At 42.0% G+C, this 19,697-nt stretch overlaps 1 protein-coding gene across 5 annotated transcripts in view; it reads left to right on the forward strand.

Annotated features, from left to right (window-relative positions):
- Positions 1–19,697, forward strand: part of CELSR1 (cadherin EGF LAG seven-pass G-type receptor 1) — a 161,621-nt gene that overhangs the window by 132,231 nt on the left and 9,693 nt on the right. For 4 of the 5 annotated variants that reach the window (XM_082762169.1, XM_082762171.1, XM_082762173.1 and 1 more), the window contains exons 20-28: positions 1,033–1,176; positions 2,337–2,538; positions 2,867–3,034; positions 5,547–5,673; positions 6,033–6,233; positions 10,890–11,064; positions 15,767–15,879; positions 17,197–17,276; positions 18,593–18,719. In XM_082762169.1, the coding sequence (XP_082618295.1) occupies positions 1,033–1,176; positions 2,337–2,538; positions 2,867–3,034; positions 5,547–5,673; positions 6,033–6,233; positions 10,890–11,064; positions 15,767–15,879; positions 17,197–17,276; positions 18,593–18,719 (1,337 nt within the window). The remainder of the gene's footprint in view (positions 1–1,032; positions 1,177–2,336; positions 2,539–2,866; positions 3,035–5,546; positions 5,674–6,032; positions 6,234–10,889; positions 11,065–15,766; positions 15,880–17,196; positions 17,277–18,592; positions 18,720–19,697) is intronic. The other variant, XM_082762170.1, reaches the window with a different exon arrangement.

Raw genomic sequence — 19,697 nt, forward strand, 5'->3', positions numbered from 1 at the left:
ATTCAAATACTTTGATTCTCTTTGATAAACCAAAGCAAAAGATTTCCTTTTCATTTAGGAGTATCAGAATCAAAATGGTTTTATCTTCACATTCAGAAAAACATGTGTTCAGTGTTTTAACTGAACTGAGATGAAAACAAACCCCAGAATTTCTTGCAGGTTGTAAACCCTGATTTCTTTGACCATCTCTTCCTGTGTAAAAAGTCATGAGCTTGGGAGGGATGAGGCAACCCTGCACTGAAAGGGTTCTGTTTTCGTTTGAACAGTTTTTCCAGGTGAACTTGGTGTTAATGGAGTTTCCTAATGGCTCATCTGGGAGTTATTTAGGGACTAGGAAAGGAATGGGAATTTGCAGATCTTAACTTGGATATTTCTTCATATAGGAACTTGCTATGGATCACAGCTATTGGTGTAGGGTTACCCCCAGGACTTCCAGCTTCTCACTTTTATTATAACATCTAAATTGGCACTCGGTGACTTTTCATAAATGGGAAAGTTCAAGCCAACTCAGCCGCATTTAAATATTTTGGCAGTTAGACAGCAGCCAGAGCTGATGAGGTGAGCCAGAGAATAACTGTTAGCGTAGAGGAAAGGGAGCTGGAGGACTAAGGAGTATTCGCAGGTAAAATCCAGGCTGTTTTCTTTAAACTGCAAAATCAGATAAGCAGATGTAGAAAAAGTATATTCCTGAAGCAGCAGATCTGGCCTTCCCCGCAGAAGCAAGTCTGATATTGGAACATACCACTTTTATTTCCAATGTTTGCAGTACTGGGCTGTACATGCCTTTTCTTTGCCTACACAATCCATATAAATTAGTGATTTTATAAATTTATCAATGGTGACACACAGACTTTTAGTTGTCATTCAAAGCATTAATTGAGAGAGATTTGGCTCTATATTGCGGGTTTTAAATCCCTTCTCTGTGTTGTGGAGATATTTTACCCCTTCAGTCATGTTCCGTTTTGTTGCAATATTACATTTGAAAGAATTAAAGTGAGTTTTATGTCAAACTTTTTTTTTTTTTTCCTTCAGTTATTGCTGTTGACATCTTTGACAAGTCTAATTTTACGGGAGCTAGAATACCACGATTTCATGAGATTAAGGAAGATTATCCAAAAGATCTGGAATCATCTGTTATCTTCCCAGATACGCTGTTCAGACCTTCAGACCGGAAAGGTAAAATCCTTCTGCTGACATTCGGGTGGCAACTTTGACCAGCTCCCAAGGACACGTGGTTGGTCGTGGTGGAACTGGGGTGAGAGCGGGGCGATTGCCTGCACAAGCGAACATTATTTAGGGCCGGAGCAGCTGTGCATACCTCTGAGGCATTTTGCCTGCTGGCAGCGAGGGGAGCGCGGGGGGCTGCGTGACTGGCTGTACTCGTCTGTCAGGTCCCGCTGGCGGCCCCTCGAACCGCCGTGTCGAGGCAAGAGAAATGCGCTGCCTCCGTTCCCACCAAGACGTTCCCCCCGCGGCCACCTTCCCTGGTCCCTGCAGAGATGGAAGGAGGGGGCGTGGGAGGTGGGGGATCCCCAGCTGGGAGCAGAGCTGCGCAGTCGCAGCCTGAAAGCAAATAAAAAGGTCCTGAGTAGGGCAGGGGGACGGGGGGCACGTTGTGGAGTCCATGGGGTACCTGCCATGCCTCTGAAGTACCTGGAGATGGTTGAGAGGAAACCACAGCATCTTGGACAAGGGACAATAGAGAGTAATTCTGCAGTAATTATACAAGTACCGTGGCTGAATATCCTTGGAATTGGGAAATAATAACATTTTTGCAAATAACACACGATAATGAGTAAACTTGTACATCTGTATGTCTTCTTCCTCAGAAATGAGGCACCTGCTTGCATAGAGTATCCTTTCTGTAACAAAAAAAGGAATGTGAATTTTAAGAGATTCTTGCCAAAACTGGATGCTCACTATACAAAAGAATTAGCACACAGCAATCCTGTGTGACCTATTGTATTTGTAACTATCATTAGTTCTGTCATAAATATGTGCAATATAATGACATGGATGTTGTTTCAGTGTTCTCCCTAAATCATGCACAGATTATTTATGTACTTACAGATCTTCTAGCTTAGAAATGGCTTATTTTGTAGTCAGGCAAAATGCTTATTCACGGTTCAATGGATATTTGATTTAGTTTTATAACCATGAAATGTGTTAAAATTTTATTAAAATACAGAATGTGACATTAGGAGCATGCTCAGTGCTGTAAACTTAGCATTATAACAATGGGAATATTTCTGAATCTTTGCAAAGCAAAATTACCAGTTTCAGTGATAGCTTTGATGTTGTGTGGAAGGAATTTAATATTTGTGTTAATTCCATAGCAGTACCTACAATGAAGCCTTCAAATCAAAAATTATCCTCCAAGGTGAACAGTGATGCACTAAGCCCTGAGAGCACATTTGCAAAGAGAAGGAAGCGACACCCAGATGACTCAAGCCATCATACTGTTGCCATGGTCATTATCTACCGGTCCCTAGGACATCTCCTGCCAGAAAATTATGATCCCGACCGAAGGAGCTTGAGGTGAGCTTTAAACCTTTTTGTGAATTGTCCAGCCTTTCTCTGAGCATGCAGAGAAGTCAGAGCTGCTTTTATATGAACCAAATGTCATCTGTGCTGCAGTTCTCACTGCAGTGCTGTCTCTTGTCCTCCTCTGGCACCTTGTAGGAGCCCAACTGCAACAGTAGAGCCAACAGGCCTTGGAAACACAGCTATGTGAAAGGCTGATGGTGCAACTACCTCTCTGTCTGAGCTGAAGCAACTGGAAATCTTTTATTTACAGAACCTACCAAATCTGTGCTTTGCATCTTAACGTTTAGCTCATTTTTGTGATTTTTTTCTCCTTCTGCAGATTACCAAACCGCCCTATAATCAATACACCTGTAGTGAGCACAGCCATTCACAGTGACAGGGAGCTTCCTCCCAATCTGGTGGAAAAGCCCATCATAGTGGAGTATGCCATGCTGGAAACGGAGGAGAGAACGAAGCCTGTCTGTGTCTTCTGGAATCACTCCATCACGTATGTCTCTGCTTTCTCTAAGGCTGTGCAAGGCAACTGTCTCGGTAGCAGAGAAGTCCTGGCTAGGAGGATAATTCTGGAGGAAAACCTTTTTCACTTAGTTTATTCAACTGGCAACTAGTTCCTGGTGGAATGGAGCCAAGTACTCCCTTCCCATCAACCTGAGAAAAATAAAAATAATCACCATAACTCTTCAAAGAAATGGCTGGCCATGTGGTTTCTAACAGACGCAGTGCCATCATGTCTTTCTAGGGTTTGTTTTCACCCAGCAATAATAAATCTCACAATCTTCATATGTTTGCTCACTCTTTTTGCCCACGAATGTGTACCTAGCTTCATTGTGGTCTAGCTCCAGTGCCTGGATTCATGACTTAGCTGAGGTTCTTAAGTCAGGACTCTAACTGCCCTGTGCCCTCCTCTTAAGAGGTCATCTCCAGAAGATGATTCAGCTTGTATATGGGCTGCATCTTCTATCACACCCTAGTGACTATGGACAGAGTGCAAGGCAAACAGGCACTCACCCTTGATGCCTCAGCTGGGGCCAGTGCAAAAAATATTAAAACAAACAAACAAACAAGTGAGCCTTCACATTGGTAAAAAGAACTGAGGCTTTGCAGATAATATGATAAGATTAAAGGTTATAAGTCTGAAAGATCATATTTGAATCAAAAGTCAACCCAAAGAAAGTGACACTGATAAGCAACTTACCTTTCCTTCCATCATCCATTAAGTATTTGTTTTTATTTATATTAGTGAAAACTGGAAGAAAATACCTTCTTTGGGACCTTAGACCTCTTGCTGTTGTTAGAAAGCAGTTTTGATACAGGACAGCAAACATAAGCAGAGGGTGTTTGACTCTAGGAAGGAAGTGTGAGTGAGGAGATGAAATATTCCAAAATAGTTCATTTAGGTCTCTTGTATTTAGTAAAGTTAAAAATACAGACATATAGTTCTTGAAGATCTACAAAATGTGAAGAATTGTATATTCTCATGAGTGTTTTGTTGAGTTTATGGGATTGTGGAAGCAGCATAGTCCTGTTGGAGATATTTCAGGAGTGTGGATAAAACAAAAGAAAGTGTGTCCAGAGGTGGCTACATGTTCTGCAAGTAAAGATTTAATATTTTAAATATTACATATATAATCATAAAACCAGGTATATAGTGAGAAGATGATATTATCAGCCCATGCTAGGAGGAAGAGCTGTTACTCACGTCCTAATGACCCCAAAACTCTAGTAAACCTATGGAAAAATTCACTAAAAGGCAATATCCTGTGCTGGAAATAAAAGAGCACACTAGCCTAGGAAATGTTTGCCTCCTAGTCAAACGCTTAAGAAGATTATATCATTAAAAGGATTGAAGAGGCAACAGAAATCTATTATCTTAGCAATAATAAACTACTCCACTTGCCTGCATGTAAAGTAGTCTGAGATGATATCAGGACAAAGGTTAGATAAGCAATTTCTTGATGTGCTATTTGCTTGTAGGTATAGATGATTCTGCCAATTATGAGGGAATGGCAAGTCCTTTTTCATAAATTTTTAAACATCGTATAGGCTTGAAGAACTCATTAGCTCAAACATGATTCATCCATTTGCTATTTGCTGGCAACTTCAGTGGCATTGTTGTCTGTGATTTCTTACAGCCACAATTATAAAGCAGCTTTTAAACATAATAAAAGAGCTTTTTTTTTTTTTTTTTTTTTTTTTTTTAAAGTGAGTACTTTTCAAGAGAAAGTGATATTAAAGCTGTTTTACAAGTGTTTTATTCCTGAATGGAGAAGATCACTGTGATATATCTGAAAGAGAAAAACTCCTTCAGTAACTACAACATTGTTTTTATTACTCATTAACCTCAGAATAGAATAATTAACATTGATACAAAATCATTTCTGCCATCACTGGAGTTACACAAGGCTGAAAAGGAAAGAATTTTTAAGGGAGCAGTTCCTCCATTATGTTAATACAAGAGATTTCTGGATACAAAATATTATTTATTGTTTTTAACTTCTTGTCTTCTTTCTAGAGAAACTTCATGACAAAATCATATTTCTGCAGAAATGTATTTCACGTAAGAGCTTTACAAGCAATGTCTAAGTCTAGGGAAATAGAGATGACTGAAAAATATGTCTGTGTTTTGGGTATTTTTTACCTCATAGAGGTGGCAGCACCCTGTTATGGTCAGTTTGCTCTGTGCAGTTGCTTCCTCATCTTGCTTGTGTGGTCACTGACACAAAAGTGAATTTTTCAAAAGATTATTTTAAACTCAAACCAGAAGGTTACAAAAACACAAAGGCTGGCAGGCAAAGTCAGGTGTCACATCAGAAAATACATCAATTCAAGGTTTTTTAAGTTGATGACATTTTCAGGCAGGTGACAGCTACAAATATTTCTGTCTTGGTACTTACATTCCTCTCTGGTAGTGGAGCAAGAACTGTCTTGGAGAGTAATCACAGCAGGAGGCACGGGCGAGAGCAGAGGATGGCTCCCAGAAATGCCTTTTTTCCCCCCAGGATTGGCGGAACAGGTGCCTGGTCCTCCCGGGGATGCGAGCTGTTTTCCAGAAACCAGAGCCATATTGCGTGCCAGTGCAGCCACCTGACCAGCTTTGCCGTCCTGATGGACATTTCAAAACGAGAGGTGGGTGATCCCAGTGTGATTTTCAAGGCCTTTAGTCTTCAAGGGCTTATTAGGTACATCTAGCATTACAATGGCATGAACAAGGACATAAACACCGTCAGGTTTTCAGCATCTCAAGGCAGCCTCAACATGGGCAATCCAGCCTCAAATTCACTGGGATTCTTGCTTAACCCTGCTCCCTCTGGGTACGGCTCATACACTCTCAAAATGTTGAGTGACTCAAGAGATGGCATGACCCACTCCTCTTGGTCCTAAAGCAGATCTCTAGATTGACTCAGTAGTAATGAAAGCACATAGAGTTGATTGGAGGAAAAGAAAGGAAAAACTCACAGAGGCTGTGTCAATCTGTCTGTCTGCAGAATGGGGAGGTGCTTCCCCTGAAGATTGTCACTTACACAACCGTTTCCATCTCGCTGGTGGCTTTGCTGATCACCTTCATCCTGCTGGTCCTGATCCGCACGCTGCGCTCCAACTTGCACAGCATCCACAAAAACCTGGTGGCTGCCCTTTTCTTCTCCGAGCTTGTCTTTCTCATTGGAATCAACCAGACTGATAACCCGGTAAGAGTTACTTCATCCTTTTTGCTAGAGTGTTGTCAAGCTTTAATTAGGGGCTCATATTGTGACTTTTATCTGCTCCCATCTGTTTCACTTTCTCTTCTTTTTTACTTCTGCTTGGCTTAAGCCTTTTGAAAAAGGCTTTTGAAAAACATCACAGTTTGATTATCTTCTTTTGTATTTTGTGTGATGAATAGCAATGCCAGGATATAGATCTATGGGCTGTTTTCAGAGGAAAAACATGACAGCAGCCCTGTTGAAGGCTTATCCCAGGAAATGAACCCTGAATACCGATTTCTTCCTTCCTTTCCATCAGAATGCTTTCTGTCTTGCTTTGTCTGTCCAGTAGAAGGCTCTCCAGTTTCTCCTGCAGCAGGTACCCCACAAGCCCAAACGGCTTCTGGTGTTGGCTCCTGGTAGGTTGTCAGTGAGGCACTGCTGTGCAGGTGTTTGTATGCATGTCTCACACCCATCATGGCCATGCTGGAGAAGCCACTTGCCAGGCAGGGGACAGCTTGCTACATCCAAGAATCAATAGGAAACCTGTCACCTTGTTTTGTGATTTCCAGCCACAGTGACCGTTGGCTTCAGCTCATCATACCTTTTGCCAAAGCTTAGTGCAGACACCTCCAGCATTGTGCAAGTCAAGAAACACAAGCCATGAATGAACGGAATATGAGATATACAGCACACACGAAGTGTGTTCTTTACCTAGGACCTCATTGCTATCTTAGTTATGTAGTCTTATATGTAGTATTGCTCTTAATTCTTAGGAGTAGACATCTCAAAAGTCATCATTGCCATGCAGATAGGTAGGAGACAAGCAGGCAAGGGTTCCAGAACTTCCAAGCTTCTCAGGCTCCTTTACCAAACAATCAGCAGACATACAGGAGATGAGATGCAAGAAAGAGCATGTGAAATTATACAAGTTTGTTTTTACAGATATGAAAAATATGCAAAATATCAGCATAGGGATCATCTGAACACCCTACAGAATATGTATCTTCTAGAAGTCCTTTACTGTACATGTTTTAATCTAAATCTTGAAAGGGAAGCACAATCTTAAGATGAAAACACACATAAAAAAATAAATGAACCCTGCTGATTCCACATTGTCCAAGCAACAGAAATGGGAGAAAATGCCTACACTCCATGAGTTTCAGTACTGTTATGGTAATGACACCAATATGCCTAACCATGTAGTCTCACTTTCTGTGTAACTTAAGTCTAAAATATCACCCTGGATTCTGATATTCATGTGCGTTGTAACATATATTTTAGAAAGTATCTTGACTTAGAGATTTGATGGGATGGCAGAGTTCCTTACTTCTGTTAGTTTAAGGTGCCAGAGTGTCTCATCCCAGTTAAAGATTCTGCCGGATTTTGTCTAATTTCAGCTTCCAATACCTGGATGCTGTCAAGACCTTTTCATAATGGATTTGAAAGACCTCTGTTATAAAAACTGTCTTCCCAAGAAGCCTCTAATCAACAGTATTTCATTTGGAAAACTAAGTAAAAGTGAGCTGCTTAATTTCTTCAGTTTCTAAGACTCACATTTCTATAATGCCTTTTTTTCTGGGCTTTTTTCCTCCACTTTACCTTTTGGAAGATTGTCAGCACTAAACTGGACAAAACTTTTCAGCTCACAGTGCTGCTTTCAGTCCCGTATTCAGATATTTACCTGCACCAGGAACTCCAGTCCCTTAGCTGCTATTACAGTCAGGTTTTTTGCAATGACCTGCCCCTTGGGATATGGTCTCATATCATGTTTGACCTGCATTGTCTTTGTTTCATAATATATGAGTTTGCATCTTAAAATAACTTGCTCAAACGAACTCACCTTGCCAATTGATCCACGGCACTCTGTGTAACTTGACCTTTCCCATGCCTTCTTGAGCACAACACCCATTTTTCATTGCCTTTCACTACAGGAAGTTTATATACTTTCAGTTCTTTGACATGAATACCATGGAGCAGGGGGACAAGCCCACATCCCTGAAGCATCTTACCAAAAGTCAGGTAGTAAGTGATGGCTGCTCATTTCCAGATTCCTTTTCTAATAGCATGAAGTACCAAGCAAATGCTTATGAGCAGCAAAACAGTTCACTTCAGCAGTACCACAACTACTGATGGTTGTACTTTGTGAGGTTGTTCTCTTCTGAGAACATTTTCATGTTTCAGGGCTCCTGGTGTGATCCTGTCCTATGCTGTTACCAGGACTTAGCGAAATGCCCCAAACCCTTAACCCACTTATAAAGTTCTTTTAAGTTGCAGAATATATTTCATAGAGCAAAAAGCCGCTCCTTACAGCCTACCTAGTCAATTTGAGAAGTTAGAAGGGCCATAAACCATGTCTACTTGAGACAATTATTCATCTGTCTGTATGGAATGAGAGTTGTCTAACGAGTCATGCACTGATGAACATAAAGAGGGAAAGAATGCTGGAGCACAAATAATGCTGTGCTACTTGGCATCCAGCCTGGCTTTTATGGGTTTCTGTAAATTAACAGTCACATTTCTGGGTGAGGTTTTAATCTTTCCCTGGACTATTGATAGAAAGTGATTTTTATTTTTTTTTTTTTCTTTTTTGCCATTACCTGAAAAAGGTAATGTTCAGGGCAACAGTCTACTCATATACATGTGCAGGTAGAAATAACAAAAGCCCTGCTTACACAGAGGGAGGAAAGGTCTTCTGTTTGGTGAGCTACACTTTTACACTTGATGTTGGAATAAAGCTGATACAGTGAGTGAATTCAGAAAGCTGGCGATCTTTATATGATTCCCTTATTCAGTAAAATTTAACAGAGAAGCATGGATTAAGGTTTTGAGTGTTATGGCACGGAAGAACACAAGTAACACCAAAAGTAATGCTAAAAAGGAACACTGAAATCAAAAACACTATGTAAAATACTTTGAAACAAAAATTGTGTGGTTTCTCAAAGTGGTCTTAATTCAAGATTATCAACAGATCCTTGGCAGAATCCTTTGCTTTGTTTCTGAAAGGAGGTTAATGAATAGATTTTATCTCATCTGTAGGAATCTTGTGGTCATTCCTATTTTCAGCTATCAAACTATTTAGTTGGGAGAAAAACTTGGTTGGCAGATATTGCCAAAATGCAAATCTGTGAAAGTCAGATGGTTCAGGGTGTCCATTTGGCCACAAAGTTGACTTCAGCTGCCAGTTTGCCCACTGTTGCTGTTTCTCTTAGTCATATTGAGGACCCAGTTCCTTTGGCTTCAGCAGGTCCTTAATTTTTGCAGCTCTCCAGCTGGCAGAGCTGAGTGGTCCTCATTGTACTGCTGGTGGGGCATAAAAATCAAATCCTGACCTGGGACTGTCACGATGTCATTGCGATAGCCACTGCTTTAGCCTGTGGATGTGTCCATGCCTTTGCTTCTCAAGTTTTTTTAAAGACTTCCTGTAGACTGTAAATGAAACAGACCTTTATCTTGCTATCCCTTTCCAAATGAAAATCATCACCCTTCTTGTTCATTTTTATTCCAGCTTTGAGAATAATAATAGCATGGCCAAACAGTCTCATGCCTACCTATTTACGTTCATATTAATGCAACTTCACTGTCTCCTTTTCATATCATTTCTGTCAGTGCTCATTCCTGAGTTACTGCCATGGCAAGTAACACGTAAGATCACATCAAATTCTGCCTATTTGTGAGAGACATTTCATTTAACTAGTAAGAAAATACCTCCAAGAAAGGCTGGATTCATTTCTATTGCTCACGTTCAGCATGCTCACTCTTCCTGGTCTGAAACTGCATCAGTTTCTCTCCCCAGAAATTAAGTTTTTTTAGGGCAAGGAGGTCCTGAACTGAAAATCTAAGCTCTCTCTCTCACCTCCTGTCTACCTTTGCCAAACAAAAGCAGAGTTTCCATGTACTTTTCTTTACTAATATCAAGCACAACACATTGTCTAATTTAAAACAAAACAAAATTGTACCAAATTAAGCACAATTCCTTGGAGAAATAGCTCTCTCACTGGAAAAGTAACAGAAAACCTATAGTCTGGCCCTTGATGTGGAAACAGGTGACACCAAGTCAGTATAGAGATGTGGATGACAGTTCTCAGGAGCAATTTGTTGCCTTTGCAGTGAGGCTGGGTTAGCTGATGCAGTTAAACACGCTGTTGCAGAATTTGCTGGAATAGTGTTACACAGGAGGGACTCATGCATGAGGCAGGGCAGAGGGTCTACACCTTCCACAGCGGCATCCTCACCTCCTGCTCCACATCAGGAGAAAGAGCTGGGAGCTCTGCCAGCCCTGTCCTGCCTGTGAGCAGAAGGAATTCAGTCAGAAGAGCCAAAATTGTCACCTGGGCAGCAAATATGCACAGAGAAATTAAGCACAGAACCTGGAGGGCAAGGGCAAGGGCAGCAACCAACAGCACATTGAACCAATAGGGTAAAGCCAAGCCAGACTCAGAACAGGCCACATAACAATATAAAAATATATGGCTTTCACAATATGAACAGCTTTTCTGAAACTCTGAAGAAATGACAGAAACGTAAATTAACGGTAGTATGTTCTTTCTGCCAAAACCTTTTTATTACACTTTTTTTTATCTGCACTTGGGGGCTGGTGACTCACCAGGCTGCATGATTCAGAAGAGCAATTTTAATTTCCATGCCCTTTCCCTTCTGCAGTTTGTGTGCACGGTGATTGCCATCCTCCTGCATTACTTCTACATGAGCACCTTTGCATGGATGTTCGTGGAGCAGCTCCACATCTACCGGATGCTGACCGAAGTGAGGAACATCAACTTTGGGCACATGCGATTCTACTACGTTGTTGGCTGGGGCATTCCTGCCATTATAACAGGTACCCTCAGCTGCCCACACACTGCTTTGTTTGCTTTCCCTGTCATCTCCGCTGGCCAGGTACAGGAAAGTTGACAGAATCACAGAACCATCTTGGTTGGAAGAGATCTCCAAGATCACCTAGTCCAACCTCTGACCTACCACACACAAGTCCTCCACTAAACCATAAAAGTTACCCCATCCAGCTACGGATGCACTCCACTACTGCTGTTACTTGAGTGCTTTCCTGCATGAGGGCATCACCAAGTCACGATTAGCAGAAAGTCAGCCTGAATTTGGCAGATCTGCACACCAAATGTCTGTAGTGCCAGCTGAAATGATACTGAGGGTTTTACAAACATAATTGCACCCAGATTAAAACAGGAATTGTTAACATTGCTTGGGAACAAGAGTGTTTTTATTTTAACAACTTTGCTTGTAGTCTTCGTAAATTTTCCTTCCCTGTGCTGTTAGCCCCAGGATATGGACACACAGTCCCAGGAGAGGTAGCTCCAGTGGCTTCAGAAGTGATGGTCCCACAGGACATTGTATTCCCCTCCCTGGACATTCCCACTGCAGAACCCTTGACCAACAGTAAACGCTCCCTGAAGGGGTTTTCAGCAGCTCTGTTTTACTTGGCATGAAAATGAGCTGGGAATACTCAAGCAGCCTTTTACATCATTTCAGATACAAAGGCAATAACTTTCAGTTGTGGAAAAGTAATGAAAAGCTGGAGGCAGTAATCTTTTAAACTGTTCCAGGGTGATCCGCGGGAGCACATCTATCTCCGCCCTCACCGTGGCTATTTTTGCAGTCAGACATTTCCAGTGATACCCAAGCACATGGCGCTGCGTTAATGCAGGCAGACAGCTCCTTGGGAAGCGTGCTTCGCAGAACAGTTGGAGTGGGGTTTTTTGCTTCAGCTATTTCAGCATGTATCTGTTGCCATATGGGAAATCAAATCATAGGCAGACAGTTAACTTTTACCCAGTTGCTTTTATTTTTGCAGATAACAACATACCGTCAGCAATGACAGAGATTTAGATGTCTCTCAGATCAAATAAATAGCTATCAATCATGTACGTTTGCAAAAATATTATGGAACAAGTTAGACTTCTGCAATTACATGAGTTTTGTTGGTTTTGTTGGTGTTTTTTGGTTTTTTTTTTTTTTTTTGGTTTTTTTTTTTTTCCTGTTTGACATAAGGAAGAGTAATACAAAAACATAGCATAGGTGAGAAAGGGTATCCTTTCTGGAGAGGTGGTAAGTTTTTCCATATCAAGTTGTGCATAAATATTTTCCAGTTATATCAGTTTATCCAGGACACACCAGAAGATGCAGCTCAGAAGGCTCTGCCACTCTGGACATACTCCTGACAGTTCAGATAGAAATTGTCTTTGTTTTCTCTAGCATTTCAGACCTGCGTAACTGTTATCAGTACCCACAAGACTACTGCAATGCACTCAGGAATATTAAGTGTCATGAGATAATTGGCAGCATCATTTCGGGTAGAAAAGAAGTAATATTTTTAAAGGAAGTAAACAATTAGCATTTCAGAACACATAACTCTTCAGTAGTTTCATCTGAAGGATTTTCTATTTCACGTTTGGTTTCTCCCGAATTTTAAATGAATTGGGACTTTCTCAACAGCAGTATTATGCAACATGAATATTACAATATTACCCATTTTTACATTTTTCCAATCAGATATTGTTCTCTGTAATATGGAACTGTTTTTCAGTATTAAAATCATGCATACATTATGAATTGTGGTTCCAGTTTGTCTCCTGTACCATGAACTCTGAATCTACTGATTGACAGTTCACTTAAATAAAATGTCAGGTCTCTGTTACTGAGAAAGTCAGAGGATTTTGCTGAATGAAGAGTGAAGAAAGCTAAGCCATTAGCTTGCCCTTCCAGGTTTAGAAATCATCTGAAGAGAAAAATCTTTCATCATAAAAAGCACAATGTGGTATTTCTTGCTGGTATTACAGCTTTGTAACTGTATGTATTTCAAATAAGCTTCTTTTATACATTTTAAAGTTTAATATCTAAAGAATAAGAAGGTTCCAACTTCTTTAATACGCATCTTAAACATGATTTCTTTAACTTATTTTTTTTATGAAAGAAGGATTGTGTATGTTTCTCAATAATGGAAAAGTCTAGATATGGGAAAGAATTTTAGTCTTGGGCATCCAAATGGCTTTATAATTTTATTTAAAAGATACTTAGCCCTATATATCTCTATTACGGCTCTCCTGAAAAAAAATGAACTGATAGTAGCAGTTGATTTACCCTGTTTTGTTCATTTTTTTCCTATTTTCCATGCTCAAAATGACATTCACTTCAGACTGGGATGTAGTCTAAGGGGTCTGCGATGGGACCAGGCTGCTTAAAAACAGGAATCTTGAACTTCGGGAAGAAAAAATCTTAGCAAAATGTTTACCTAGAGAATACTCCAGTGGTGAAGACCCCCATTTAATCACACCATACAAAAGCAAATTGCTGCGAATAAATGTAGGATGGAGTTGAGAGAAGGCTTACAGCCATGAAAAGCATAAGGATCTGGAATATTCCTCCATGGGGAGCAATAGTGGAATTTGCTTAAAGCAAATTAAATCGCTTTAAGCTGGCTCATTTTAAGATGTAGTTTGATCCATCTAGGAAAGGGATTTTATGACTTCCTTGCCTCAGAAGCGAAGGGCTGGATTTGGCACTGAGCAAGACCCCTCTTTGTGGCAACATGCTAACTAGTTGGCATATACATGCAGTAACTGCTTGCCATAGGGTGTGCTCATGTTAAAACAGGTTCTTATGTCACCCTAACATCAGTATACCCCAAATAATGGCATTTTCCAAATTTGCTATAAATACTAAGCAAGGTGATGAATCAGGAAAAAGGCAAGGCTGATGTGCAGTTGCTGCAGAGCCTGCAGGAGCTCAGAAGAGTCAAAGCATGCCCCCACGGTGTGCTCCTGGCATGCTGCTGGGATAGGTGCTGGTCCCCACAGGCTGCTGGGCTCAGCCCTGGTTCCCATGAGCACCAGTGAGCTGTCGTGCAGCCCGCACGCTTGGTCTAGTCCTTAAAGCCTGTAGCATTTAATCAGTGTGCCAGAATGGTTCTTTATATTAAATTGCCATTGGCTTAATTCTGCCTTTGGGTGAAGTGTTATTTCACATATTGTTGAGTCCAGTAAAATCTGAACCGCCTACCTGAAGACCGAAATTTGCCCTATTTGCTTAATGGAGAACTTTAGGGTCGGATTTGGGGAGTGAAAAAATGTTGCAGTGTGCCAGTTACTCTCCGAGCCAGATGTTTGGTCGAACCGTAGTTTAAGTCCCACTAATGGGGAAATCAAGTCCTGGGAAACAGCCTGTGTCTATAGAATTACATCTGTATAAAATACTTTATGGTCCCTTAATCATTTATGGCTAATTCTTTCTGGATGGCAACTGCTGAAGGCAGTGGTGGAAGGGCCAATGGGAGCAGAGGGAGAGACCAGCCCATCTCATTCCACACTTCAGAGAAAACAGATCCGATATCCACCGCTTTGCCAAAGAGCCAGTTTAATTTTCATAGACCATGGGCCCGTACCAGATGTGAGTACTGGCTGTGGGCCAGTTTTATGCAGAGAGGGTGAAACACCACTACCTCTCCCTTTTTTTTTTTTTTTGGTGTCTTTTTGTCAAAGTACACAGGCTTCAGTTCCAAAAGGTGTTTATTAATACGCATGAATCCTCGTTATGGAGAAGGGCACTGCCGTGAACCTTGGATGCCTGCTTGAGGCAGGGCATACGCTCAGCTCAGTAGGTGCCCCAGTGCCCAAACAACGCGCTGCAGCCATTTACCATATGGCACTGGCCAAAGGCTTCACAGGGATCAATTTCTGCCTCTTGAAGAAGGAGGAACTCTGCAGTATTTTGCAGGTCAAAGGCAGAAATCCTGGCCTGTTGCCATATGGGCACAAGGTGTAGGTCACAAAATCAGAGGGCACAGCAAACCAGTAGGTGGAGGTTGGACTGAGAATCCCCAGGAAATATCCAGGCTTTGAAAAACAAAACAATAAAAGGTGTGTTCTTAACTCAATTGCCTTGGGGGCATCACCAAACTCCATTTCAAGCAGTGCTGAAAGCAAGGTGAGGTGAGCACTCACCTGGCTCAGAGGGAGTCTCAGCCTCCGCTCCTGAGCTCAAGCAGTTAAATCCCGTGAGTTCCCAAGTTCCTTTGTCTCTGGTGTTATTTTAGTGACAGTAAGCTCACAGCAGTTAAGAATGCACTTTTTTGTAGTATAGACATCTCCTCGGTTATGATTCATGTCATTCTACTGCACAGGCTTATTGAAATTCCTCTGCTTGTCATTCACCCTGAAGGCTTCATTGCTCTGTGTGAATATGACTATAAAATTGTGTTGGAACAGAATTAACTTGGGACCTGCATTTACTGCAGTTTTTATGTAGCTGAGCTTTATTCTGATAGGCAAAACTCATCTGATGTGGGATGTGTCATTTGGTATGGGATGACCAGTGTAAAGGTTTTGGTTTACAAAAGTTTTATTTCGATGCTTGTCTTGACTTTGACTTCCCAGACTGTCCTACTCAACACATCTTGCCACTATCCTTCTGTTTGTTGGACAGTGATTTCAAAATGTTACTGCTGTGCCTGCTTGTATAAAAGATCTCACCAGCACATTTCTTATGTCCTTTTTCCCCATCTTGTGACCCAGGGCTTGCTGTTGGTCTGGATCCACAAGGCTATGGGAACCCTGATTTCTGCTGGTTGTCTGTTCATGACACCCTGATCTGGAGTTTTGCGGGACCCATCGTAATCGTTGTAGTTGTAAGTATGGTGGAGTTGGCATCCTGAACTGTCTTTTCCCTACTACTACCTCTTCCTTTATGTTTTGTCAACCAGTAATCACAACCCAAAGCAGCAGTATTCTTTACATTTGAAGCCAACGTGCTCAAGTTTGCATCTTCTGCTTAAAGAAATAAGATAGGAGCTAAACTAAGCTCTTGGAAATTAGAGGGCTGCTTGCCAGTGCAAAGATTGTTGATAAATATCTCTGTGGCTAGAAAGATGCTTATTTTTTCACATTTGCCTTGTTCCATATTTGAATTGTTGGTCAGGGAGCTTATAAAATAAGTCAATAGAATGAGCTGTAACAAGTCACTTCATCCAGAGGTCCTAAAGAAATATTAAGTAAGTCGTAAGTCAGGAACTCTAAAGAATTGGCTGGAGTTTGTCTCCCTCAAAACTTCTCTCAGTAACAGATCACCAGAAGATAAATATGCATGTGACTGTATCTTGTATACCAAGTGCAGTTCTGGTCTCCTCAACAGAAAAAGTATGAAGTAGACCTGGAAGCAGTGTGGATTGGGGTTGTGAGTTATCAGAGACAGGGGACAGCCCCTGCTGGAGGAGCATCTAAGTGGACCAGAACCTTCAGCCTTAAGAGAAGAAAGCTGCAGAGAAGGGGACAGGGAGAAGTCTGTAATAGTGTAGTAGCCTGGAAAATGTAACTGAGGAGCCAGCTTTGTCTTTTCTAACACAAATAGTAGCAGGAGGTGGCAGGTTCAGAGCAAACAGGATCGCTCCACAGGGAGGTGAGTTAGAAACTCCCAGAAACCAGATGATAGCAATGGTGGAGCTCTGCGTGGTTTCAGGAAGTGAGTGACTGAACAAACTCACAGCATCACTATTCATAATGAGTGATTAAGTACAAACATCCCACCGAGTATATCCCACCTCTGGAAATCAGCAGAGGCTGGAGGGGCTTTCTGAGAAATTATCACCAAACCCTGTTATTAAATTCTTATATTCTGCTTTGGCCCCAGCTGAAACAAGATGCTGGGCGAGTGGACTCTGGTCTGGACAGGAACAGCCATTCTTGAGTTTATTCTTGAGGTTTTGTTTCATTCAAGCCTTCAAGCAATCTTACTGCTGTGTTTCATCCAGGCTGAGTCCCAGGACATTCTTGACTGATGTGGGCTTGAAACAGGATGAATTTTGGAACTGGAAGAGACATGTAAATTAAAGGAAAAATATTCTTAGCACCACAAACCATGTTAAGATAAAAATTCTATTGTCATTGAAAACTGAGCTCTGACAAAATAAGAGAAAGAACCCATGCTGTTATTTCAATTTCCCTTCCAGATAAACACTGTCATCTTCATACTAGCAATGAAAGCATCGTGCAGACGAAGGCAACGTTCATTTGAAAAAACTGGAGTCATGTAAGTTGGCGTTCAAAAACCTGTAGAAAAATAAATCTGGTCAAGAATAACAAAGGGACAGAATTGCTTAAAAGCAGGCATCAGGGTTGGAATAAGTAAGATATTTGGAGAAGGAGCCGGTCTGCATTGGCAGAGGCGATTGGAGTTTCTTTACCAGCACCTATCCCTGGGTACCCTTGGTGTAAAACCACCACAGTGCTATGCACTGCTGACAAGTGTAGGCAGGAGAAGAGAGGGAAGAGAGAAAGGATCAGTCTCTGTGTGGTGCCATTACAGTCTTCCAGGGCTTTCATCATACTCCCTACTACACTGTCCCTTCACCTCACCCCTGGCATTTCCTGGTAGGTATAATTCTGGGTCTCCCTGTGGCCACCCGTGGCTCAGAAAGGTCTCCCCGATGAACGCCAGGATGACCAGCTGTGTCAGGCAGGGACACACTGAGGCTCCTGTGCTGAGGACCAGCCTCCACCCCCAGCCTGCTCCCCGTGGGATGAGCAGAAAGCCCACAAGCTGAAACCTGCCGCCCTTCCAGGCTGTCCTGGCAGCCTGTTCCCATTAACTCTGATTTTGCCCAAAGCTCAGAATTTACATGCGAGCTATAATGCGATTAGCTAGTGGCAAGACAGCCCCTGTTTCCAAACAGGTAGCTGAATGAGATTACAAAAGGCTTCTTCAAGCTATTTACTCAGCATCGGCTGTCAGGTGATTTTTTTTTCAGTTTCTTTTTTAAACGTTCCTAAACAAATGGAGTGTAATTGCTACTTAATAGCAGCTATTTTACTCATAACACAAAACTTTTGCCACTAGAATTGTGACCAACCTTTGCAATTGCCTGTGGAAATAATGCTTTTAGGCAAACAAATACTCCCCTGAGTGCTCTCAATCCAGAGCCGTGGGCTGTAACATGGAGAAAGAATGTGAAGGTGGACTCAACAAGCAGAAATGAGATGGACCTGACCATTCACCCCACACATCTCTTCCTCACAGTCAACAAGACTGAACCGTAGGGCTTGGCGAACAGCCGTGTTTGTTTGAAGGAAACCTTGGAAGCAGACTTGAAAAGAAATCACCTTTTTTATCACCCGAATGTTCGAAGTCACTGAGTAGCATAAGGAGGGAGTTGGGAACAGGGGGCTGGTGGGCACTGCCCAAAGGGCCCTTCTAGATCCCAAGTTGTAGGCGTGCTCCTCACCATGTCTGTGTGTGCTCTCAGGGAGGAAAGGGCACTTGAACTTCCACGTGGTCCCACCCCTGTTGGGAAGCCGGGCTTTCCTCATGTCTCCTCTCATGCTGCAACCCCCCTGTGTGCTTTACAGCTCCGTGCTGCGGACGGCATTCCTGCTCCTGCTGCTCATCAGCGCCACGTGGCTGCTGGGGCTGATGGCAGTGAACAGCGATGTCATGACGTTTCACTATCTCTTTGCCATCTTCAGCTGCCTGCAGGTAAGTTAGCATTTTGCCAGCGGCAAACCTCACTGAGTGCACTGCTATGCCCCCAGAACGGGTGAACATTGGCTAACTTGGTAACTGAGATGTTGTTAAGTACAATTTTTGGTCTCTTTTCTCAAAGGGAGTTTTTTTTTTTTTTTCACCAAAGTCATCGCTTTCAGTAATTTCATCTCTCACTTTCAGTCATTCTAAGATAAGTGCTCTAATATTGTAACCTGTGACAGACAAATAACAGTAGGCAATTATACCTCTGTCTTCCCAGAGGGAAAATCTTTGCTACTCTCTTCTGCATGCTTACAGTTAACAGTCATCCTGTTGCTTCCACAAAGGAAGTTACTGTTTAAGAAAATGAGTCAAATAATGATCTCCAAACTCAACTCGTATTAAGGATTTACTGGATCACTTGTCCCGGTGAGCACAGTTGTTGACTACAGATGCAGAACAGTTTTTGTAGGAGACCTGGCATGGAAGTAGACACAAAGTCATGTAGTCACGACTTGAAAGTGACCAAGGATGGCAGAAACTGTCCTGGCAAGTGCCTGCAATATTCAAACAGCTGCTGCTAGCAGGCCATTCCTGTTGGTTGCAGCACAACAGCCACAAATGGCAACCAAGAAGGAAAAGAAGCCTGGTAGGTCTTCTCCCATGCCTGTCCATGCCCTGGAAGCACATCAGATGGACCAGCCTGGAGGAAGGATATTTTGCCACTGCAACTGAAATAAAGATACCCACTTAGGCTGTAAAACCAGGCTTCCACAAGCCTAGGATAAAATTAAATTAAATATAAATCCAATGAGAGGGAGGAAAGCCAGCAGCTGGAATTCTCCAAATTTGCCCAGAGAGGCACCGTGGTATGTGGCGTTTCACGTCATTACCTTCTTTGAACTTAAAGAGACATTTATGTGAGTTTTATTAATGAATAATCCCCAAGTGCTAATGCCAACTAAGATTGCATTTGATTGAATGTTTAGA

This window comes from Aythya marila (assembly GCF_965140915.1).
Source record: "Aythya marila genome assembly, chromosome: 1".
NCBI lineage: Eukaryota > Metazoa > Chordata > Aves > Anseriformes > Anatidae > Aythya > Aythya marila.